The sequence below is a fragment of the Nomascus leucogenys genome, chromosome 18 (assembly GCF_006542625.1).
Source record: "Nomascus leucogenys isolate Asia chromosome 18, Asia_NLE_v1, whole genome shotgun sequence".
Taxonomy (NCBI): Eukaryota; Metazoa; Chordata; class Mammalia; order Primates; family Hylobatidae; genus Nomascus; species Nomascus leucogenys.
In genome coordinates, this window is record NC_044398.1 from 6,119,952 (window position 1) to 6,147,258 (window position 27,307).

Consider the following 27,307-nt stretch of genomic DNA (forward strand, 5'->3'; position numbering starts at 1 on the left):
CACCCTGTCATGAATGAAACAAATGATTATGACCTGAATGGGTGTCAGGGAATATGACTACATAACTAGTTAAGCTTAAATTAGACTCTCCTTTAAGTGACTATTTAAGCTTGATAGCCTCTCCTTTAAGTGACACTTGAAGAGAAAAACACAAAAACTCATTTCAGGCAAACTGATATTTACTATGTCCTTAAAAAAGAAAGAATAACGGTCTTGTCATGTAAGAAAGAAAAACTATTTCAGTCTTCTATCTTTTATTAAAATCAAGTTTATCTATGTACCTCTACAAATTTCTTAAATGGAGCAATCTAAAACCTAAGAGATTAAAGTTAGAGTTTGGAGGAATACACAATAAAAATGCAGTTTTTCAAATTAATGTACACATAGCTGATGCTGAATAAACAGATTCAAAAAAAAGAAAAAGAATACAAAAATATTTCTGAATAAACCTGTAACGACTCCACAGTGCTTGAATACAACCAAAGCTGTTTTTCCAAAAAATCAAAAGAAGTATTTTCATCATCCTTGTGATGCCAGCTTCAATTTAAGGGCAAGCCATCTAAATTTTTCTTTTTAATCTTCCTTCATTTATATGGAAATGAGATGTTTCCTAAAACATATCTGTACCCAGTACCTACGTCAACACCAGAGCTCAAAGCACACAAATTCCTCCAGCTGATTCCTGACTATAAGTGAAAACAGCATGCCAATATCATCTAAAACCCTTGTGCGTCATTCACCAAGGATGACATTACCAAGCTGTCAATTTCAATTAACCTGCCTAGCTTTATAAATAGCCTAAACTTCCCTATCTAAATAGGCTGGTGCCCTTTTCTCAGAAACAAAGGGAACAATATGACAAAGCATGAAAAATAAATGAGCTTTCCCCTTTGTAAACAAGAGAAGGTTGACATTAAATGAATTCTAAGTCCAAACTGAGGACCTATTAATAAAATAAAGCTCAAGAGAATGAAGAATCAGTTTTAACCAGAAAATAAGCAATATTCACTAACTATATCTGATATTGTTCTTTCAAAATATCTGAGTCTCACTGCTACTGGAACTAACTCAAGGCCCACATACAGGCGGTCCCAAATGCAATACAGTTTAAAAGCCCCAAATGATTAATGTTTGGCCAAAAACAAAAAAAAGTTAGTCTTAAAAATTAAATAATATCATTATATTCTAAATCTGAAATGTTTTCTAATTTTCGTAACTTACAGCATCATCATTTCTTATGCTAGCTCTAAATGTTTCTTCATCTAAAATCAATTATAACAAATCTTACACACCACTTCTACAACCGAATTACTTGTATACAGCATTTTTCTAGTTCACACTCCAATGAGTAAATAAAAATAGAATCAGAAAACACATCAATGAGATGTATCAAAAAGCAGAAATTAACTGGTACAGATCATTAATCAGGCTAGTGAATCCATTAGTCCATCTAATAATATTCCATTGTATAGAAAACACAGTTGGCCCATATTAATCTTAGGTAAAATACATGTGAATTCATGTGTGAATAAGTACATATATATGCACATGTATCATCCAAGTGATGCTTAAGAAGCTTGTCAAAAATGGCCTAATATAACAGTGACATTTCACATATATTAAGGACAGTATTCAGCTCACTGAAATATCTAGGACTCAATTAAAAGCTAAGAAGTTAAATAAAAAAGATTTCTGAATAATCAAAAAAGATGAGGCTGGGTGTGGTGGCTCACGCCTGTAATCCTAGCACTTTGAGAGGCCAAGGCAAGCTGGTCACCTGAGGTCAGGAGTTCCAGACCAGCCTGGCCAACATGGTGAAAGTCCATCTGTACTAAAAATACAACAATTAGCTGTGTGCGGTGGTGCATGCCTATAAACAGCTACTTGGGAGGCTGAGGCAGGAGAATCGCTTGAACCCGCAAAGCAGAGGTTGTAGTGAGCCAAGATCGCACCACCGCACTCCAGCCTTGGTGACAGAGCAAGGCTCCATCTCAAAAAAAAAAAAAAAAAAAAAATGACGAACTTGATTGACTATACTTAAAAGAGGTTCCTACTGTCACTCATATTAGCTTTAGAAAATTCCATTAGACATCATTCACTGATATGCAATACATTTACTGTATCAGTTAAATGAATCATCATTTTATTTCCTTTATTTGCACTATATCATAACTGGTTTCCCATTCTTCATTCATTCAACCAATCTTTGTGTTTGGCACTATTATGGGCATCATGGGAGACAAGAAGGTGAATATTATATATAAGTAAATACATGGTTGAAAATAAGTATACTGAGTTACAGGTACAGTACTAGATGGAAATAAACAATCGTTAAAAGGAATTCTAGATAGCAAAGGCTACAAGAAGTTGAGCAGGGTCCAGAATAGAGGTTGGATTTGAAGTGGAAAGAGAGGGCCTTCTGAGGGACAGAGCAGCATAAGAAAGGCAGACAGGCAGAGAAGACTGGGGACAACTGGTGGGTAGTGTGGGTGCAGCCAAGAATATGGGGGAAAAAACTTGAAGCTAGAAACAAAAGTCTTATACTAAGCTATGAAAACTGGACTTTACTATTAAACACTGAGAAGATTTTAAGCAAAGAAGTGTTATGATCAGAGCTTTATTTTGGAAAATCAATCTCACGGGTATTTTTAAATTAAATAAGACTAGGAAGGAGAGTGAGAACAAAGACTCATGATAATTACTACAATCATTCAGATCAAAAGCACTGAGAGCATGAACTATGATAGTGGCAATGGGAATAACAGTGAAAGAAACACCAAAGTAAAACCAGCAGAGCTTGATAGCTCTGACGTCTTAAATCTGAGCTGTTTTGAGGACCCAAAAGCAGGATCTAAGAGAAAGAGCTCAAAAGTCACCATACAGAAGAAAATGCAAGCAGAAAGGTTTCTACGCTGATCTGAAACTAATAAGCATATATGCAGAAGGATGAGTTTCACTTGAAATAAAGTAGATATGGACACTTCTTAAAAATGTCAGGACCATTTTTAAGCAAAAGGTGAGTGGAAAGCCAGAAAGTATCATGAAGACAATGGAAGCATTAGTTTGGTAAGTATCAGATGGCCTGCTAAAATAAGCTGGGATACAGAGTATAATCAAGTATTTCAGAACTAAATAAATCTAAATGTATTCTACAATATATTACAGTATTTAACCTATCTCCTCAAAACCTCAGTTTTCTAACCTATGTCTGGCCCTACTTTTCCATGAAAATTGCTTTTATTGAGGTCGGCAAGTACCAATGGCCTCCTAATTGCAACATCCAACAGGAATTTCATTCAATGTGTAACCCCTCACCACTGCTCTGGATCCTTGCCTCTCCATTCACCTCAACTTCAAAGAATCACAATCCTATCAATTCTCCCTGACTGACGCCTCATCACCTACCCCTCCCCTCTACTACCACAATTTAGACTCTCATTACCTCTCAGATAGGTGCTGTGGTTCTCAGACCTGCAGCAGCTGCTGCTTCTGGAAACTTCTTAGCAGTACAGATTGTTGGGCCCCATCTCAGACCTACTAAATCAGAAATCTTGAGAGTGAAATCCAGCATTCTATGATCTAAGAAGCATTCCAGGGGCCTCTGATGCACACCGAAGGTCACAACCCCTGGACTCAGGCATCACCTCACCCCCATCTCCCTGCTTTTAGTCTCAGCTTCTCTACGCTGTGGCCAGAGTTATGTTTTAAATTACAATTTAATCACTCAACTTACCACCTTCTGTGATAGTCTTCAAAATGTATGAACCTCTTTTAAACATAAAAAGTTAATAGACATCAAAGGTTAAATTATGTGTAATCTAATGCAACTTGAATTTGTACAAACATATAATAATTTTATAAAAATAGCAGTAACTCCTTATATTTATTAAGCACATATATCACTACTATTTTCTTCAAAGAGAACACAAAACCAATACAATGAACAACATTAATTAGCAATCCGTTTCTTCAAACTTAATCACAATGTCAGGTTTAATCACAGAAAGACGAGGTCTCAGGCCTGGTTTCAGTTGTGAAAGTTGGAGAAGTTATTTTACCTCTGTACATTAGTTTCTGTATCTGCAAAGTGGGATAAGAATAGAACTAACTTTACAGGATTGTTGAGAATTAGGTGAGTTAATATATGTAAAGTTCTAAGAACAGTGCTGGGCACGTAAAAAGCACTCTAAGACTTTGCTGCTACTATTATCACCATCAATATATTATCAATATTATTATATTAATATAGCAAGTATGTGTGTATGTAAGCATAGTGCCAACTGCTAATTGTCCCCCAATATTTATTCTCCCCTTCTCCCGCAGTAACAGAACCCCAGAGCTTTAGCTGAGCACATGTCCACACAGAACAAAGACTACATTTCCCAGCCTGCCTTCCCTCTAGATGTATTTTATTAATATATTCTCCTTGGAGAATTAACCTCCAGATTCTTCCAGGTGGTAGAGGGAAGCTAGAGATCTGAGGGGCTCCTAAAAAGATTTTCAACCAATTCTCCCTATTCTAAAGCCCCACTCCATTCATCCCTATTCCCAGAAGTACTTGATGTTGCCAATTCCTAAGCCTTTGGGCAATTCTTCAATGTAAACCAGGCTGGTTCTTGGCTGCCCCACTGCTCACTCCAGATTCTGTTTTTCCAAGCCTCCTAAGCCCTTCACCTTCCAGCTTCCAACATTTTCTTCAGGTTGTCTCCAGTCCCATTCTCCCCATCCCTGCAGATTTAGGCCTTGAGAAAAGAAGATCCCTTGATATTTTAGTGGGGTTTTGGGAGGAACAAAAGTAGATGCCTATGTTCAATTGCTTCTTTTTCCAAAAGTCTCAGCTGCCATTTTCTATCAAAACTCTCAATGCACAATTTAATTCTGTCATTTAAATTCTAGCCTAAATAAAAGAAACAAAGTTACTAGGCATTATTTTTATCATTTTATATTGTTATTTCATTCTTACGCTGTTATTTTACTTCCATGTAATTTCGCTTTGGCCTATGTATACTGTGATTTCCTTAAAGGCAGGGACCACATCTTTAAAATTTTAGTACCTTCCAGAGCAGTAGTTCTCAAACTTGGCTGCACATTTGAATCACTTGGGGACCTTTTAAAACTCCAACACCCTGGCCACATTCCATACCAGTAACTCCTAATCTCTGGGGTGAGACTGGCATGTCAGTATTGCAGCATATGGGCAAGGTAGGGAAGCAGTGCTGTGAAGCAAACAGTGTTGTAGCTGTCTGAAACCCATTTCAAATATTTATTCCACATATATACACACATACACACAACTGGAAGGCATCTACCTTCCTAGGACGGCATCTCCAACAAGCTCTTAGAGCTAATAAATTGGTCTCTGTAACCAGGAAAATAACCCAAGTGATCCCAGGGCATACTAAAGAAGTGCCTTAGCCTAGACAAAGCGTGGTGGTGTTTATTACACTTTAACAGTAACTACCTACTTCCTGTACCCACTGGTCAATGTGGTAATGGTATCAGTCAACACCAGCCCTTCTCTACTGAGCATATTTCAGCCCACTCTTGTCTTGTAATCTCTTCACAACTTGTGAACAGTTGGTCCAGCAATCACATCACATGTGTGAGTGGAACCAGGGCTATTTTAAATGGCCAGCTTCCAGTTCTGCAGAAACTATAAAACTGACCCAACCAAATAAAACTGACAGAGTTGCCAGGCAGCAGAAGCTCCAAAATATCTATATAAGAGGAGCTTAGAGAACCATACTAGTTGGAAACAAAAGCCAGTGAGCTTGTGTTAAACTTACATGTTCATAGCAAGCCCATTGTTTTTACTTAGATTTGATGTATGGATGAGGTGGTTTGGGGGAAAGTCCCCTCAAGCACTCCTGATACCACAATGCTAGCAAAGGCAAGGACCACTGATCCATATGTTGCTGCACCATCGACACAGGCTTTTGTGAGTGTGCTCCAGAGGATGGACAACAGTCTACTCATGGCTGTGCACAACAAAGAAGAGGACGGGCAAGGCAAGACCCTGCCCAACTAACTGCTGAAGCCTCCACAAGAGGGATTCATAACAGAAAGACAAGAGTCCATGTGGTCTGGAAGGGAGAAAAATACATCAAATGCTAACAGGTGGATCAAATCCCTTAGCAGTTCGGCAGAAATTAGAAACCAAAACAGACACAAATAATAGCAGAGGGGGATCTACAAAAATAAAACTGAACAAGAAAATCCTGATATGTCATGTAACTATGTACAACTCTCAGAAAGAACGCTGCTTATTCTCTGATCCTGTACTTCCCTGGAACATGGAGATATTCTAGGAAAAATGAAAGGTGGGATGGAAATAACAACAGCAGTGGCACTATACGGCTACAAGAAAATTTAAACAGTGAAAGACGGTGAAGTAACTTGGCTGTTGCTCCCTTAGTAAAATGAATACTGTGCAGCTTAGGATCACTCAGACTGGTAAAATTGGGAACAAATTTTACTGGAATTTCACTTTACTGAAATCTTTAAATGTAATGGGAGTTTAAGCTGGGTCATGAACTACCTTCTACTTCGTGCTTTAAGAAAGAAAGAGGGTGAGCTAGAAATGAGGGCAAATTAAGTTAATCTGGCCAGAACTGAATGAAGGGAATGCTTCATTGAGACTATTTGGCTCAAATTCTGCTTACAAGTGTCTAAGAGAAATCAGAAGAGGCTGGGTAGGTTGGAAGTTCCCAAGATCCAGGTTCCCCTCCCAATTCGCCTTCAGCAAATTGCAGGATGAATTCAGTCATTACAGAGAACACAACTAGTGCATTAAATGTCTGTCAAGATATCAAACTTTCTCTTTTCATATAAAGAGTTATGCATTGTAATCAGAGTTGTAACTTTCTCTGACATACTGTATACTATAAAAGCTAAATAGTTCTTGGACAGAAACTTTGCAGAATCTTTATTTGACAAAAGAAAAAGTGCCTTCTTCATGCAAATAAGTTTCCTTACTGGACTTATGAATTTGTTGAGAACACGATAAGTTTTCCTTTTTCAGGTCCATCCTATTCAGTGCTTAATTTAGATCTGAATAAATCTCCAGTGGGCTTATGCCATTTAATATGCTGTATTTCTGCCTTTGAATACAGAATTAAGATGTTCCTGAAGTGATTTCAAGTTTCCTTTGGAGTTTTGAGGAACCTCCACTTTTTTAAAGAAAGAAATGCTCAAATTCATTGTCTATAGGATATTGATTAAGGACGTACTACTTGGTTTGTGTGTTTCCTTTTGGCTTAGAAACAAGTTTCTTTGTTTCTGCTAGACTCCAAGCTGGCAAAGACCAGAAAACAGAAAAGATGGGTTAAATGAACAGCGTGCCCAGAAACTGAGAAGAAATTCCTTATTACTAAAGATACTAGAGTTTCCAAGAGCCAGTACTACAGAATAAGAATCCTCTGACTAATTTATGATTGGCTAGATGCCACCACTTCTGGCTGGTGGCCAGAGGATCTAGAGGGGAGGGATGGCAGAATGCCACAAGAGAAGGTCAAGCATTTCACTACTAAAGCTGCCTTTGGGTGTAGCTGCTCACCGGGAAACTGAAAACTTTTTGTCCAACAAGCTTCACAAGTGATTTCTTAGCACACGACATTTGCCAACCTTTACCTAACTGATCCTTCATCAACTCTGCCAATCAAAGCAACCGAGAAATCTCATCTATGTTAAATGGGAACAGAAAACAAAGCACTGTGCTCTAATTCTCTATGACTTTTGCATAGGCAGTCTCACTCAACAAACATCTGGCAAATGACATTAACACTGTCCTCCACGTAGAGCTGTTTTTATTGGCTCCTCCTAGTCTGACTGGAAAACAATTTTTCCTAGTGAACTTTATGATTATGTGACTTTATAACTGCATTAAAGGCGATAACAGTGGATTTCCAAGACAGAATTAGAGGCACAATGTATTGCTGTGTAATAACCTCCACATTTAGATTCAAACTTCCTGAGACCGTTAAGTGACTTCAGGTAAGTGACAGTATCAACTCAATGTCTGAGCACAGTGTCAACATGAAGTTGCCACACAGCTGCTATGGCTATCACACATGCAACTCCTAGAAGGAGGAGCAGTTGAAATTTAACAGACTTTGTGATCTGTTTTAAGATGAACAAAACAGGATGGGAGAATCCAAGCATCCCCAGATATTGACCAATCTGAACTGCTCCATAAAATTGTTATACTGACCCTTTTGCAGCCCTGAAAATTTTAGGAATCTAAATCGTCTGTATTTATTGGTACTCTTCACTGGATTTCTTTTTAATTTTGAGAAATTTGGTAGAAATGTTACACTGATAATCTCCCAGACTTCTGAGAAATTGAAATCAAGGAATATGCGGCACTTTTGAAAGAGAAAAAATTTTTTTCATAACTGGACTGATCTAAGCTACTCTAAGAATCTCCAAAATAGCAGTGGCAGCAGGCCCATTTTTAATTCCTTCACCGCATGTGGTTTTTCTTTAAAAAAGAAAAATGACTCTGACAAAAGATAAATAAACTTAACAGTCTTAAAGTTAGGTCAAAGAAACACATAAGCAAAATTTTTTTCAATACTCCTCCTCCCCCAACACAGCCAATATTGCAGCATGGTAATCAAAAGCATGAATAGAGAGATTCAGAGTAAGCACTACTATATTTTTCAAATTCGTAAAAATCCTCAACTTTGTATTATTTTTATATGTTTTTATTCCCATTCCAGTGTCCCAAAGGGACTCCTACGGCCTTCTAAAAGGTATTATTAGATCTGAAAGAAAAGGGCTAAACATATAGCGATAGTACTTAATAGTTCTATGTTCTACTCTACCTTTACGTATGGGTCAGCTATACCTAGGAATGGCAGCAAGTCACACATTACCTGACATCCAACCTGAGCAATAATAGATAGACAGTATTTATAACTCATATTAGGATTAACATAATTCATCTTTTTAGTGGATAACATTTTACGTTAAACTCTCTTAAAATTTCAGTATATATTTGTATTTTATTTGATTTTACAATCTAACATTTATTACTCAATAAAATAAATTTCAACTATGTACACAGATTTCCCCATGATCTATGGTTGAAATGGGAAGTTTAAAGCAAAAAGAAAAGGCTTGTAATCCAAAAATTATATCTGAATCAAAAAATAAGCAATTCCAAATACATAAGAAAATTCACTGGCTTCGATGTGCAAAAATTAGAGCTGTCAAAAATAAAACAATTAAAATATCTAGGGTGTACTAATTCAAGAAATTCTAAATACTGAAGGGAAAAAAATGTCTGGGTTCCTCCCCCTGTTAAAGGTACCAGTCTGGAAGAGAATTTTCAGAAGACTAAGAATCAGGTTTGGGAAACTAATTTAGCAACATCTTTCATATTACGTGGATGTGTGGCTTGAGGATGTGGATGTCATATTTGATAATGAACATATAAAACAAAGATCTTTTACTTTTCTAATACATATTGTTCTTAATAAAATATACATGGTCTCATTTTCTAATTCTTGTGAAGCTTAAAAGATACATGAATCAATTTTATACTTTCTGACAATAATTACCTATAATCCCATTTTTCCTTGTTCACTTTAATCCAAGCCTATCTTCCAAGCCCCAATTGGTGCTCACATCTGAACATTTTTAAAAGCATGCCATTGTCAAATAAGACTGAGAAAAACTGGCTTAAGGTCATTACATTCTGACTGATGCTTAAAATGTCAAAGAGAACACCTGTTGGCAGCTCTAACATTTATTGTGTAATCAATTAAGTTGAAAACAATGGTTAGAGCAGTAGCTCCAACCCCAGAATAACCTGATGCACTCAGAAAATCTCGTTCACAAGAGAATCACAAAAATAGATTTTTTTCAAACTTTTTAATATGGGTTTCTGATCACAAGCCTCTGATTTCATGACTAATCAAAACCCATGACCTTTGTTTCATTAGAATTCCTTATTTTTATGTTTTTACATAAATTAGCTGCTCATTTATAAATGAGGGAAAAATATATAGTACAAAAAGCCAAGAACCAGGTTTTAGGAAGCATGAGCTCTAGACCACTTGGCACTGAGCAACTCCACCTCTCAGAATTTCAGTGTCCACATTCCATGGAAACAGATCAGAGTTGCTCAGCCTTGCTGCACTATTTTTTTTAGAGTCCGGGTCTCCTTCTATCACCCAAGCTAGAATGCAGTGGTATGATCACAGCTCATTGCAGCCTCAAACTCCTGGGCTCTCCTGCTTCAGCCTCCAAAGCAGTTAGACTACAGCTGTGTGCCACCCTGTTCATCTATTTTTTTTTTTTATTTTTTGTAGGGGTGGGGTCATCTTGCTATGTTGCCCAGGCTGGTCTCAAACTCTTGGCCTCAAGCAATCCTCCCACCTTGGCCACCCAAAGCACTAGGATTATAACTGTAAGCCATCATGCCCAGCCAGCTTCAACAGTATTGATATTTTGGTACAGACAGTTATTTGGTGGGGCTGCCCTGTGCATGTTTAGCAGCATTCCACGTCTCCATCCACCAGATGCCAGTGGTACCCCCCAAGGTATGACAACCAAAAATATCTCTAGACATCGCCAAAATCACCAGCAGTTGAAAACCACCAGACTAGATGTACCCTCCATTTCTCCCCAGCTCTGATATCCTACAAAATATATTAAATATCTTATTAAACGGTATTTGTTAAGCCACTGGTCAACAGGCCAACAGTGAGAATACTGTGAAAGGCGGGAGGATTGCTTGAGCCCAAGAGTTCAAGGCTGCAGTGAAGTGTGATTGTACCAACGCACTCCAGTCTAGGCAACAGAGCAAGACCCTGACTCTTAAACAAATAAATAGAGAAATAAATAAATAGTGCTGACAGGCTGAGAAATTCTTATGTAGTCTATATCCACGTCATATAGAACTAAAGTTCTGAGAGGTCAGTGTTATAAATTAGAGAAAGTAAAATACAGTGACCATTTGTACCCATTCTAATTTTAGTAGTGTCTAAAATCTTTATTTGGAAAATCACAGAAGGTCATCAAAGCAATAAATCAGAAAAACTAAAGTAAATGAAGCATGCATCAATATTTCCATTCCATTTTCTATGCTAACTCATTCAGCTGGATTTCTTAAATGAGATAAAAAGAAAGGCATATTGCTGCATCATATGGAAATTCTAATTTTTTGAGGAAATACCGTACTGTTTTCCACTGTGGCTGCATCACTTTACATTCCCACCAACAATGCATAATGATTCCAATTTCATCCTCAGCAATACTTGTTATTTCCTGTTTTCTTGATAACAGCCATCCTAATGAGTATGAAGTGGTATTCCACTGTGATACTGACTTGCATTTCCTAATAATTAGTGATGTTGAGCAACTTTTCATTGGTAATTTATATATTGGTAATTTATATATAAACTATCAATTTGGGAGAAATGTCTATGCAAGTCCTTTGCTTATTTTTTTAATTGACTGGGGTTTTTTTTGTAGAGTTTTAGAAGTTCTCCATATATTCTGGATATTAATCTCTTGTCTGACACATGATTTGCAAGTATTTTCTCCCATTCTGTGAACTGCCTTTTTTCCCTGTTAATAGTGTCCTTCAAAGTACATGTTTTTAATTTTGATGCAGTCCAATTTATCTATTTTTATTGTTGCCTATACCTTTAGAGTCATATTTAAAAAGTCATTATCAAATCCAATTTCATGAAGCTTTTCCCCTACATTTTCTTCTAAGAGTTTTACAGTTTTACATTTAAGTCTTTGATCTATTTTGAGTTAATTTTTGTATATGGTGTTAAATAAAGGTCCAAATTCATTCTTTTGCATGTGAATATCCAGTTTTCCAAGCATCATTTGTTGAAAAGACTGTCCTTTCCCCTGTTGAATGGTATTGGCATCGTTGTCAAAAATCAATGACCAGATATTCAAGGGTTTATTTCTGGGTTCAATATTCTATTCCATTCGTCAATGTTTGTCTTTTTGCCATTGTCACACCATTTTGATAACTATAGCTTTGCAGTAAGTTTTGAAAAAAGGAACTGTGAGTCCTCCAACTTTGTTCTTCTGAATTAAAAAAGCAGTGACACTACCAAATATTTGCACATCAGTATTTACAGCAGTCTTAGGACACAATAGGCAAAAGGCAGAAGCAACCCAAACATCCATCAATAAATGAATGGATAAACAAAATGAAGTATATGCATACAACAAAATATTATGCAGCCTTAAAAAGGGAGGTAACTTTGACACATGCTGAAACATCGATAAACCCTGAGGACATTATTATAAATGAAATAAGGCAGTCACAAAGGGACAAATACTATATGATTCCACTCACATAAGGAGTAGTCAAATTCATAGAGATAGAAAGTAGAATGGGTTCTTGCCAGGGACTGCTGGAGAGAAAATGGGGAGTTATTGTTTGATGGTTATAGTGTTTCAGTTTTGTAAGATGAAAAAAGTTCTGGTGATGGATGGTGGTAATAATTGCACCACAACGTGAATGTACTTAATAACACTGAACTGTAAAAATGGTTAAAACAGTAAATGTTATGTATATTTGGCCATAATTTTTAGAAATAAATTAATGTTTGTGAAAAAAGCACTGTGGGGAAAAAAAGGCATATTAAACATGTTCATCTAGTTCTGCCAACATGTGCACCTTTGGAAAACAAAAGAACTTTGTAATATCACGAGCAATTTAAAGCTACTAACAATCCTTTAAAAATATTTTTAATAAATATATTAGAAAACCAGATTTACACGAACTTATTAATACCTGTTTTCACTCCAAATTCCTCAGTTAGACATCTCACAATCTATATCTGGTATTCAATCTGCTTGTATGTCATAAATATATATACTTCAATAGGGGAAATAAATCCTGTACATATTCAATTTCCCTAAGGAATTTTCCTGAATTTTATCCTGTTTTTTTCTTCCGCAAAATTAGTTTCAACAACCCAGAGACCAAACCCCCATCTCACAGATTGCCATTCTATAATGGAACCCTGACACTAAATTCAAGAGTATGAGTATCACCCAAATAACCCTTTCTTTGCAACAAGAACATATAATGGAAGGTCACTTTCTCTGTTAAAGACATTAATTTCATAATTCACAAAAAATATATAAGAGAGCAAAGATTTTGCTAACACCCCTAAATTTAAAACTTACGCTGGAAAAGCAGCCAAGTGAGGTGGCTCACATCTGTAATCCCAGCACTTTGGGAGGTCAAGGCTGGCGGATCACTTGAGGTCAGGAGGTCGAGACCAGCCTGGCCAACATGGTGAAACCCCATCTCTACTAAAAATACAAAAATCAACCAGGCATAATGGTGTATGCCTATTATCCCAGCTACTCAGAGGCTGAGGCACGAGAATCGCTTGAACCCGGGGAATGGAAGTTGCAGTGAGCTGAGATCTCGCCACTGCACTCCAGCCTGGGTGACAGAGTGAGACTCCAACTCAAATAAATAAATAAATAAATAAAATAAAATAAAATAAAACGCTGGAAAAGGGACATCTTCAGAAAAAATTAAATTAAATGCCTAAGGTACCCCATGGTTCCAAAATGCTATAACAACTATATTCAAAAAAACCTCTAAATGTAAAGGGAATCAAAGCACGAAAAAATTGTGTTCCTCTTTTTAAACAACAAATAAAACCATAAAGATTACCTCAATGTATGCTCTGGAAGAATCCCGGAGGACCACATGGTCCTTTCCCTTCAATTTACTGATGAGGATACTGAGGCCCAAAGTCAACTCCCAAATATTGGTATATTATAGACAAAAACTTGCCTTCACCGCACGCCTGTCCTAGTTTTCCAACCTGACTTCAGTGTATTAAAGTATCTGGTTATACAATTTCACTGATGTTTACATAAGAAAACAAGTAAGTGGTTATATTAGTTTGCCCAAGCTGTTATGACAGGCCACACTTGTGGTGTAAAGGAATGGATACAGTAATGGAAAAACATCAAGTCCCACGAAAAGGCACATGTTTAGGCCTGTAGACTCATTCAGGAGGTTCTCAGCTATTCCTTTCCTCACCTAAATTTCCTCCAATAAGTGGGCCAAATATACACTAAGAACCACAACCAGGCAAGTTGTATCAGTAGAGAATAATGTTACAAACATACCTTAAACCTGACACACCAAAATCTTATTTTAATAACATATATGCACACACACACTCTTTCTCTTTCTCTCTCTCTCTCTCAGAGAATAAGTATGGATTTTGTATATGCCATGAGGAATCTGTCTCATTACTCATATGAATGAAAGCATGTGTGACACCAGGCACAGTGGCTCACGCCTGTAATCCCAGCACTTTGGGAGGCCAAGGGAGGCAGATCACCTGAGGTCAGGAGTTCGAGACCAGCCTAGCCAACATGATGAAACCCCATCTCTATTAAAAATACAAAAATTAGCCAGGTGTGGTGGTGGGCACCAGTAGTCCCAGCTACTCGGGAGGCTGAGGCAGGAGAATCGCTTGAACCTGGGAGAGAGAGGTTACAGTGAGCCGTGATCGCATTACTGCACTCCAGCCTGGGTGACAGAGCAAGACTCCGTCTTAAAAAAAAAAAAAGAACGAAAGAAAGCATGTGTGGCATTCAACATAAAATTACACATACCCTACAAATCAACTACCTTTAACTGCCCTCTCCCATTCCCTGCTTCCCCAGAGGTCCAGCTGTTGCTCCTAATCAATACATCTCATTATGTACAGTGGTTAAAGCTGCCATTTGAAATGCAATGTTGATAAGGACATACTATTTTATTTCTTTTAATTTTCAAAGCACTCATACTATTTTGTTCTATCAAAGGACAAGGAAGAGAACCAGTTTAGTGGTACTAAACCCACACTCATCTGGATCGTCTGGAATACAAAATGTTCTATGCCTCTCTTCCTTTTCTTATAGCATTGCCTCTAATTATGCAATTCCTTCTTTGTCATATCAAGTAGTATCCAGCTTTACAACATATGTCAGTAACCCACAATCCTTCAAATTCCGTCTTCTGACGGAATATAAAATGCTTTGCAGCAGTTCAAGTGCTGGCACAATGCCAAGAGGGATGTTCTCATTTCAAAGGGTAGGCTGCCACCTACTGACTTGATCCTTTCCAACTCAACATTCAGCAATCCCCAGAAAGCCAACTGATCTGGCACAAGGGTTTTCTTTGCTATGTCATTTAATGCAGTGTGACTTGATCGTTATATTGAACTATATCAACATAATCTTTTACTTATTTTAAATACAAATTATCGTTAAAAAATCCTAAGCAGACAGTTATGCTTCTGTATAGCTAAAAATTCCTGCCCTATATTCAAAAGGGCAGATAATTTTTTCAGTGTTACTTTTTAAATATGTAAGAAAAATGTATTTTAATATATTTCTCTTCAGCCTTTCCTTTATTCTTCACTTCTGAAAACAGAAGCTCACTTACTCTCATTAGAAAGTATCGGCAATTTAATTTTTCATCTTGATCAACATCCTCAACCTGAAATTAATAAAGTGTAACTTCACTGCCCTAAAACTATTGTAAAAGTTCACAGCAGCTGCTGACAATAAAGCTAAGAGTTACTTAGCCATCAGTTAGCTCAGGCTCCTGCCATGACAGGAAACATAAATTTGCAGGTGCCCTCTAAGAGCACTGGACTTTTTCAAGTTAAGGGTTAGTTTCTCCCCATTTTAACCTATTTTTTAAGGAAAATAAAATCAGACCAACCTAAATAATTAATGTGAGAGAGGGAAATCCCCTTCCTGAGACAGTAGGACACTAAGTGAGAGCAAAGGGTAAATTCACTCAACAGCATGCACTTCATAAATACTGCCTGATACAATATTAGGTCCTAGGGATCCATTCTGTGGAACAGCTTAAAGATCTGCTGCCTTTGACCACTTTCTGGTGTGGAGTTATGGATTACAGTACAACTTTCATGATCTAAAAGGTGCAGCGTGAATAGTGATAAAGAACTGCCTGAGTCTGCTTGGAGGGTCCAGAAGAGTTTCACAGGGGAATCTTCTGAAGAAGAAATAGGAGTCTACCAGGTAATCAGACAGGGGAGAGAGACCCAGATAGCAAGTGCAAAGGAAGAGAGAAGAAAAAACAACAGGGGGCTTAAGAGAAACAACCATTAACTCAACATTAGTTTTAGTAAAAATTTTAAAAAGCTCAAGTTCCTAGGTCTGTAGAGTAAAAAATAAAAAATAGATAAAATAAATAAAATAAAAATAAAAGCAGATGAGGTCAGGTAGCTACCTAGGTAATTCTCAAAGTCTTTGGTAGCCAGGCGCAGTGGCTCACGCCTGTAATCCCAGCACTTAGGGAGGCCGAGGCAGGTGGATCACAAGGTCAGGAGTTTGAGACCAGCCTGACCAACACAGTGAAACTCCATCTCTACTAAAAATACAAAAATTAGCAGGGCATGGTGGCATGCAGCTGTAGTCCCAGCTACTCAGGAGGCTGAGGCAAGAGAATCACTTCAACCCAGGAGGCAGAGGCTGCAGTGAGCCGAAATCGCACCACTGCACTCCAGTCTGGGCGATAGAGCGAGACTCCATCTCAAAAAAAAAAAAAAAAAAAAAAGGTATTTTGTATGTCCTGCTAAGAAATATGCATGTTAAAATCATCACACTGGCAACAAGACAGGGAATGGATTGGAGGGAGGGTAAGACTAAAGGAGTGGTGACTGCTAAGAAAAGAAATAAAATTCTGCAGGCAAAGAAAAATTAAAGATCTGAAGTATCAGGGCAGTAAGAATGGAAAGGAGGGGCCAGATTAGACAGAACTGTACAACTTCACCAGATATGGAGAACTAGAAAGAAGGAAGACACTTAGAATTTCCCCAGTGTCTGGCTTAGGTAACTAGATGGATGGTGATATATTCACCAAAATAGGAGATGCACTAGGAGGCATACATTTGCTGGGTGCATGTAGCAACCTTAGGTGTGGAAATGCTGAGTTTGAAGTGACTGTGGAACACTGAGGTGAAGATGTGCAGTAGAAAGTGAATACACAGATCTGAAGCTCAGAACAGAAGTCTGAACTAGAGACAGAAATTCAGGAGTCACCAGTGTGTGAGCAGCAGATGGCATCGATAAAATGCGCCAGACAGAAGGGGTAAGCAGAGTGTTATGGATGAGAATCTGGGCAGACAGCCAACAGAGGACTCAACAGCCTACACAAACCCCTAAATGGATTTTTTGGGACGAATAAATGAAGCAGTACATGTAATACACTCAGAACAGTACCTGACGCAGTGAGTGCTGAATAAATATCAGCTATTCAGAAAGCACATGGCATGCTACTACACTGCGTCAGGCAAGATGGAATCATGAGGTCTAGACACTGCTCCACAGCATAGCTATACCAGATACAGAAAAGACTCAGTTACAGAAGTATAATTCTGTGTTTGAAATATTAGTTAATGTATACAAACATATTCAAATACAGTCTAGAAGTATATATACCAAGATGTGTACAGTGGTTTATCTCCAAGTTATCTCTGAAAACATGAGCAATTTTTATTTTCTTTATGCTTTTCTATATTTTACAAATGTTCTACAATGTATATGCATTACTTTTGAAATCAAATGTGTAAAGATTTTTAACTGTTTATTAAAGATCTAAAAGTTTGTAGCAGGAGTCTAAATGATCAGGAAAAATAATCTTTTGCCCAACTACCTCAAGGTCTAAGCAGGTATTGGAAGTAGGAGAAAGCAGAGGGGCTGGATCCAGAAACTCAACCTGCTATAAATGGAAGAGAAAAGACTAAGATGGAAGTTCCCAATAAGTGAGATGGAACATGTATGGGTTCTTGGATTTAAGTATAACATAACCTCAGAAACAGTGGAACAGAAAAAGAGACAACAATTAAAAAAAAAATTTTAAAGACCCTCACTCCTCTTGCCCCGTATGAACACACAAGCAATATAGAGCAATGCCAAAGGAAAGGAGAGGGAGATATCAGCTCCTCCCAGCCCTCACGTGAACTGCTTTGCTGAATTCTAAATCAGATAAGACTAAGAGAAAAAATAAAATGTCAAAAGCACTTCAAAGGTATCCCTAACAACAGGAGGTCAAAATACATTCCTTACACAGCAAGTCAGAAGAGTGGGAATTCAAAGATGGACCAAAATGCATTCTGATTATTTTAACTGAGTCAAATGAAATTAATAAAAGCAATGGGCAGAAATCAATCACGTGCCAATTAAAGACATCAGCTGGGATAAAACATGTAAGAAGGATAATGTGATGGTTCATTATATGTCAACTTGACCAGGCTATGGCACCCAGTTATTAATATTTGGTCAAACACAGGTGTAGAAGTTGTTGTGAAGGTATTTTTTAGATGTGATTAGCATTTAAATCAGTAGATTTTGAATAAAGCAGATTACCTTTTATAATGTGGGTAGGCTTCATACAATCAATTTAAGACCTTAAGAGAAAAGACTGCAGGTTCCCAAGCAAAAAGAAATTCAGCCTCAAGACTAAAACAGAAGCCCTGCCTGAGTTTCAAGTCAGCCTGTTTGCCCTGTGGACTTGCCAGCCTCACAATCACATGAGCCAGTTCCTTAAAAACTAAACCCCTCTCCCTCTCTCTCTCTCTCTTCCTGAAAAGATAAAATTTGCTAATAAAGACCCAACAGGCAGAATCTTGAACTGGAGGCAATGGAATTGAAATTGGCTAAGGCAGGTAGCAATAAAACACCAAAGGTTCTTGGACAGAAGAATGACACAATAAATAATACATTTAATGACGATTATTTTGGAATCAATTACACTGAATGTGTAATATGAACTAGATCAGAGGGACACTAGAAGACATTTGAGGAAATATAGGCCAAAGGATTCTGCGGGTGGCATTGGAAATGAAAAGGAATTCATCCATACAATGAGGATATGACAAAAAATTTAGTAGGCATATTTGTATTTTTAAGATCTTTTAGTAAAAGTTCTATCAGAATACTATTCATATAGGTATTTACTTACCATATTTGTCTCGCAAGCCAACAGTGCATCTAAAGACTCCACCAAAGGCAACATCTTCACCAAATATTACTGAAAAACAGTATTTAAATAATACATTTTATTTAATAATCCCTAAATAATACTAACAATGAGAAATAAGTAATTTAAATGTTTACATTTTAAATCACAAAAGATAAATGGACCATAGATGTATATCAAGGTTTCTCAACTTCTACATTATTGACATTTTAGACTAGATGATTCTTTTGTTGTGAGGGCCTGTCCTGTGCATTGTAGATACATAGCAGCATCCCTGGTCTCTATCCACTGGATGACAGTTACTACACACATACGCACACACACACACACACAAACACACACACACAGTTGAGACAACAAAAAGTGTCTTCACTTACATTGTTAAATGTAAAGAGAGTTGTGGGAGTGGGGACTAAGATCATCCCCAGTTGAGAAAGAACCACTGATCTAGAATCTCATTTGTTTTATCCATGAAGAAAACAAGACCAGAGAAGTAGTAAATTGACTGGCCAAGTCAGAAAGCTAGAAGCAGAACTATAACTCATGCTCCAGACTTCCAGGCCTGTGGTTTTTCCTGAGACACAGTATACAGTAAGTAAGCCATCAGAAGAGCATTCCAAGCTAAGGGAACAGTCACAAATAGGAATGGGATTTAGACTGTGTGAAGCAGAAAGGAGGCAAGCATGACAGACACAGTAAGCAAGGCAAAGAATGGTGTAGGTGGAAATTGGCAGGAGCTTTAAAATAGGGAGTACTCATAGAGCTGAATGCTAGTCTCATAAATGTACCCAACCAGTTTTTCTCGAGCCCAAGAAAAAACTCACCCTTCTCTATGTTTGAATTTACTTCTCTAGTTCAATCATTCACAAGTAGCATTCAAAACAAATCAAGATCTAATCATCCTTTAGTCCAGCTCCCACTTCTCCCTGAAAAACAACCTGTTTTTCATTTAACCTTAAAACTACAGATTATCAGGTGGAAGCCCAATGTACAGTAAACATATATGCACACACACATATATAAACTGTATATATAGATATATGTTAAATATATATGTATATACATATATGAAGTAAAGCCAATAAAATTTGAAAACATACAGTGCAAGAACAATTGGTTTTGTATCAATGATTTAATAAGATGAAGATTAAGATACTTATAAAATTATATATAAATATTACAATTATTTCCAAAACATATTACAAGTTGAATGACAATGTATCCCAAAAGGAAGCATAAAATCAAGTCTTCATTTTATAAATAAATAGCCGAATGAAAAGGTATTTTGTTTTTTTCTATATGCCAAAGAAACAGGAGTACACAGTAGGTTTTAATCCAGAAGCTATTAATATAATATCAGGACCACATACACTGTAAGAGAAAGCTGACTTGATATTAAATATACATGAGAACTAACTGGTAGTAAGTGGACTAATATTGTGATTTGATTATTTAGCCCCAATCATACCTTTGAAAATTTCAGGTAGATACAATGTTAACCATTGAGTTCCACATAAATATTTTAAGCAAATCTTCAATTCTGGAATTAACACAGCTACCACAATTCAGGCACATATCAGGGTTACCTGCAGTAGGATCTTTGGCCAATGAGTTATCCAAGGCACTTGTTACCGACTGGAAAAGATTCATTTTCTGAGTTTGCCCTGTGAAAATAAAAACAAAAAATAATTTCATATGTTGTAAAATATGTAAAAACAACCAGTTTCTTAACAGTTAATTAAAACTTGACTAAAATCAAGGTACAAAGAAAAGTATTATGCAAATTGCTGAATTATTTACAATAATGCTATAAGATACAAAAGCAATACAGACCTGGAGAAGCTTGTTAATGGGGCAAAATTTACCCATATTAAACAATTTTTTGTAAAAGTATAAAAAAGGAAGAAGGAATATAACCAAGTGACTAAATGTGTGTAGACAATAAGACCTATGGAAAGTCAGAAAAGGAGACCAGTCAAAGTGAGTGGTCTGGGAAGAAGCACAGACAGGTGTTAGGAATCTAAGCCATAAGAAATGGATAAATTCCTGGACACATACACCCTCCCAAGACTAAACCAGAAAGAAGTTGAATCTCTGAATAGACCAAAAACAGGCTCTGAAATTGAGGCAATAATCAATAGCCTACCAACTAAAAAAAGTCCAGGACCAGACGGATTCACAGCTGAATTCTACCAGAGATACAAAGAGGAGCTGGTACCATTCCTTCTTGCTGCAGGAAGTCAGGGATCCTGAATGGAGGCACCAGCTGGAGCCATGACAGAGGAACATAAATTGTGAAAATTTCATGGACATGTAACGGTTCCCAAATAATACTTTTATAATTTCTTACACCTGTTTTACTTTAATCTCTTAATTCTGTTATCTTTGTAAGCTGAGGATGTACGTCACCTCAGGACCACTGTGATAATTGTGTTAACTGTACAAATTGATTGTAAAACATGTGTGTTTGAACAATATGGTATCAGTGCACCTTGAAAAAGAACCAAATAACAGCGATTTTTAGGGAACAAGGGAAGACAACCATAAGGTCTGACTGCCTGCGGGGTCAGGCAAAAAGAACCATATTTTTCTTCTTGCAGAGAGCCTATAAATGGACAAGCAAGTAGGAGAGATATTGCTAAATTATTTTCCTAGCAAGGAATATTAATATTAATACCCTGGGAAAGAAATGCATTCCTGAGGGGAGGGGGGCGGGGGGAAGGCCTATAAACATCTGCTCTGGGAGTGTCTGTCTTATGCGATTGAGATAAGGACTGAGATATGCCCTGGTCTCCTGCAGTACCCTCAGGCTTATTAGGGTGGGGAAAAACTCCAAGCTGGTAAATTTGTGGTCAGACCGGTTCTCTGCTCTCCAACCCTGTTTTCTGTTGTTTAAGATGTTTATCAAGACAATATGTGCAAAGTTGAACATAGACACTTATCAGTAGTTCTGTTTTGCCTTTTGTCCTGTTACCTCAGAAGCATGTGATCTTTGTTCTGCTTTTTGCCCTTTGAAGCATGTGATCTTTGTACCTACTCCCTGTTTTAAATCCCCTCCAATTTTGAAACCCTTAAAAAAACTTGTTGGTTTGAGCCTCAGGTGGGCATCACGGTCCTACCAATATGGGATGTCACCCCCGGTGGCCCAACTGTAAAATTCCTCTCTTGGTACTCTTTCTCTCTATTTCTCAGCCAGCCGACAAAAATTATGGAAAATAGAAAGAACCTACATTAAAATATTGGGGGCGGGTTCCCCCAACACCTTCTGGAACTATTCCAATCAATAGAAAAAGAAGGAATCCTCCCTAACTCATTTTATGAGGCTAACATCATCCTGATACCAAAGCCTGGCAGAGTCACAACAAAAAAAGAGAATTTTAGACCAACATCCCTGATGAACATCAATGCAAAAATTCTCAATAAAATACTCGCAAACCAAATCCAGCAGCACATAAAAAAGCTTATCCACCACGATCAAGTCAGCTTCATCCCTGGGATGCAAGGCTGGTTCAACATATGCAAATCAATAAATGTAATCCATCACATAAACAGAACCAATGACAAAAACCACGATTATCTCGACAGATGCAGAAAAGGCCTTCAACAAAATTCAACAGCACTTCACGCTAAAAACTCTCAATAAACTAGGTACTGATGGAACATATCTCAAAATAAGAGCTATTTATGACAAACCCACAGCCAATATCATACTAAATGGGCAAAAACTGGCAGCATTCCCTTTGAAAACTGGCACAAGACAAGGATGCCCTCTCTCACCACTCCTATTCAACATAGTGTTGGAAGTTCTAGCCACAATCAGGCAAGAGAAAGAAATAAAGGGTGTTCAATTAGGAACAGAGGAAGTAAAATTGTCCCTGTTTGCAGATGACATGATTATATATTTAGAAAACCCCATCGTCTCAGCCCAAAATCTCCTTAAGCTGATAAGCAACTTCAGCAAAGTTTCAAGATACAAAATCAATGTGCAAAAATCACAAGCATTCCTATACACCATTAACAGACAAACAGCCAAATCATGAGTGAATTCCAATCCACAATTGCTACAAACAAAATAAAATACCTAGGAATCCAATTTACAAGGAATGTGAAGGACCTCTTCAAGAAGAACTACAAACCACTGCTCAACGAAATAAAACAGGACACAAACAAATGGAAGAATATTCCATGCTCATGGATAAGAAGAATCTGTTCGTGAAAATGGCCATACTGTCCAAAGTAATTCATAGATTCAGTGCCATCCCCATCAAGCTACCAATTACTTTCATCACAGAATTGGAAAAAACTACTTAAAGTTCATATGGAACCAAAAAAGAGTGCACATAGCCAAGATAATCCTAAACAAAAGGAACAAAGCTAAAGGTATCACACTACCTGACTTCAAACTATACTACAAGACTACAGTAACCAAAACAGCATGGTACTGATACCAAAACAGAGATATAGATCAATGGAACAGAACAGAGGCCTCAGAAATAATGCCACACATCTACAACCATCTGATCTTTAATAAACCTGACAAAAATAAGAAATGGGGAAAGGATTCCCTATTTAATAAATGGTGCTGGGAAAACTGGCTAGCCACATGTAGAAAGCTGAAACTGGATCCCTTCCTTACACCTTATAGAAAAATTAACTCAAGATGGATTAAAGACTTAAATGTTAGACCTAAAACCATAAAATCCCTAGCAGAAAACCTACAATACCATTCAGGACATAGGTATAGGCAAGGACTTCATGACTAAAACATCAAAAGCAATGGCAACAAAAGCCAAAATAGACAAATGTGATCTAATTAAACTAAAGAGCTTCTTCACAGCAAAAGAAACTACCATCAGAGTGAACAGGCAACCTACAGAATGGGAGAAAATTTTTGCAATCTACCCATCTGATAAAGGGATAATATCCAGAATCTACAAAGAACTCAAACAAATTTACAAGAAAAAAACAAACAACCCCATCAAAAATTGGGCAAAGAATATGAACAGATACTTTTCAAAAGAAGACATCTATGCAGCCAACAGACATATGAAAAAATGCTTATCATCACTGGTCATCAGAGAAATGCAAATCAAAACCACAATGAGATACTATCTCACGCCAGTTAGAATGGCCATCATTAAAAAGTCAGGAAACAACAGATGCTGGAGAGGATGTGGAGAAATAGGAACACTTTTACACTGTTGGTGGGAGTGTAAATTGGTTCAACCATTGTGGAAAACAGTGTGGAGATTCCTCAAGGACCTAGAACTAGAATTACCATTTGACCCAGCAATCTCATTACTGGGTATATATCCAAAGGATTATAAATCATGCTACTATAAAGACACATACACATGTATGTTTATTGTGGCACTATTCACAATAGCAAAGACTTGGAACCAACCCAAATGTCTATCAATGATAGACTAGATTAAGAAAATGTGGCACATATACACCATGGAATACTATGCAGTCATACAAAATGATGAGTTCACGTCATTTGTGGGGAGATGGATGAAGCTGGAAACCATCATTCTCAGCAAACTATGACAAGGACAGAAAACCAAACACCACATGTTCTCACTCGTAAGTGGGAATTGAACAATGAGATCACTTGGACACAGGGTGGGGAACATCGCACACCAGGGCCTGTCAGGGATTGGGAAGCTGGGGAAGGGATAGCATTAAGAGAAATACCTAATGTAAATGATGAGTCGATGGGTGCAGCAAATCAACATGGCACATACCTATGTATCAAACCTGCACGTTGTGCACATGTACCCTAGAACTTAAAGTATAATAAAAAAAAATTGGAAAAAAATAGGAAAAAAAAGATTAACATTGTTTTCATGCCTGCTAATACATCAATTCTGTGGCTCACAGATCAAGGAGTAATTTCTACTTTCAAGTCTTATTATTTAAGAAATACATTTTGTAAAGCTATATCTGCCATAAATAATGATTCCTCTGATGGATCTGGGCAAAGTAAATTGAAAATCTTCTGGGAAGGACTGACTATTCTAGATGTCATTTAGAATGTTCATGGTTCATGAAATTTCAAAATGTCAACACTGGCCAGGCGTGATGGCTCACACTTGAAATCCCAGCACTTTGTGAGGCCAAGTGGGGGGCGAATCACTTGAGGCCAGGAGTTCGAGACCAGCCTGGCCAACATGGCGAAACCCCATCCTTTACCAAAAATACAAAAAATTAGCCCGGTATAGTGGTGCACACCTGTAATCCCAGCTACTCAGGAGGCTGAGGCACAAGAATCACTTGAACCCAGGAGGTACAGGTTGCAGTGAACCAAGATTATGCCACTGCACTCCAGGCTGAGTGATAGAGTGAGACTCTGTCTCAAAAAACAGTAAAAAAGAAGTCAACATTTATAGGAGTTTGAAAAAAATTGATTTCAACCCTCATGGATGACTTTATTTATTCATTCATTCGTTCGTTCGTTTTATTTTTTTTTGCAACCTCCACGTCCCAGGTTCAACCAGTTCTCACACCACAGCCACCCCAGGCATTACAGGCATTCACTAGCATGCCTGCTAATTTTTTTGTATTTTTAGTAGAGCCCAGGTCTCACATGTTGCCCAGGCTGGTCTCGAACTCCTTAGCTCAGATGATCCACCAGCCTTGGCCTCCCAAAGTGGTAGGATTACAGGCATGAGCCACCATGCCCAGCCTCATGGATGACTTTGCTTCAGAGGAGAACGTAACTGCAGACATGGTAGAAATAGCAAGAGAACTAGAAGTGCAGCCTGAAGATGTGACTGAATTGCTACAATCTCATGATAAAACTTTAATGGATGAGGAGCTGCTCTTTACGGATGCAACCTGAAGAACTCAAAGAAAGTGGAGTCTTGAGATGGAATCTATTACTTTCTATGAATTCAAAAAAAAAGTGGATCCTTGAGATGAAATCTATTGCTGATGAAGATGCCATGAACACTGTGAAATGACAACAAAGGACTTACAATATTACATAAGCTTAGCTGATAAAGAAGTGGCAGGGTTTGGGAGAATTGATTTCAATTCTGAAAAAAGTTCTACTGTGGTAAAATGCTATCAAACAGCATCTCATGCTACAGAGAAATTTGTCATGAAAGGAAGATTCTATCAATGCAGCAAACTTCATTGTTGTCTTTTTTTTTTTTTTTTAACGAAGTTGCCACAGCCACCACAACCTTCAGCAACCACTGCCCTGATCAGTCAGCAGCTATCAACATCAAGGCAAGACCCTCCACCAGCAAAAAGATTATGACTTGCCAAAGTTTCAGATGATTGTTGGCAATTTTTATCAATAAAGTATTTCTTAATTAAAGTATGTACGTTGATCTTTTAGATATAATGCTATTGCACACTTACTAGACTACAGTACAATGTAAACATGTTTATATGCACTGGGAAACCAATACATCTGTGTGACTCACTTTATTGTCATATTCACTATATTGCAATATTCATTTTATTCTAGTGGTCTGGAACCAAACCCACAGTATGTCCGAGGTAGGCCTGTACTTTCCTTAAATCCTTCTTGATTTTGTAAATATTCTTCAAGTATTTACTGGTGCCCAGCTTCAGAAAATAATAGTTTTGGGTAAACATTTTTCCCAATCACAGTGACATCCCACTGACTCTCCTATTGCATACATTTCATAAAGTAAGATCTTGACTTGTCTATGAGGATTTCCATAGCTAAGAACCTAGCCGGAATAAAAATGTGCTGAGACCAGCTTGGTTGGGGAGACCCTAACCCAGCGGTGCTAGAGGAATTAAAGACACACACACAGAAATATAGAGTTGTGGAGTGGGAAATTAGGGATCTCACAGCCTTCAGAGTTGAGAGCCTCGAACAGAGATTTACCCACATACTTATTGACAGCAAGCCAGTGATAAGCATTGTTTCTACAGATTATAGATTAACTAAAAGTATTCCTTATAGGAAACAAAGGGATGGGTTGGGCTAGTTATCTGCAGCAGGAGCATGTCCTTAAGGCACAGATTGCTCATGCTATTGTTTGTGGTTTAAGAATGCCTTTAAGCGGTTTTCCACCCTGGGTGGGCCAGGTGTTCCTTGCCCTCATTCTGGTAAACCCACAACTTTGCAGCGTGGGCATCATGGTCATCACGGTCATCACGAACATGTCACAGTGCTGCAGAGATTTTGTTTATGGCTAGTTTTGGGGCCAGTTTATGGCCAGATTTGGGGGCCTATTCCCAACTAAATGTCTAAATATCTAAGTTGCTATTTATTTCAAGTCTGCCAAACATTCAGATTAATACTGAATG

At 37.6% G+C, this 27,307-nt stretch overlaps 1 protein-coding gene across 1 annotated transcript in view; it reads right to left on the reverse strand.

Annotated features, from left to right (window-relative positions):
- Positions 1 to 27,307, reverse strand: part of BCKDHB (branched chain keto acid dehydrogenase E1 subunit beta) — a 234,311-nt gene that overhangs the window by 194,781 nt on the left and 12,223 nt on the right. The window contains exons 2-3 of the mRNA XM_030798123.1: positions 20,599 to 20,676; positions 18,995 to 19,063 (exon numbers count right to left, since the gene is read on the reverse strand). Coding sequence (XP_030653983.1) covers positions 18,995 to 19,063; positions 20,599 to 20,676 — 147 coding nt within the window. The remainder of the gene's footprint in view (positions 1 to 18,994; positions 19,064 to 20,598; positions 20,677 to 27,307) is intronic.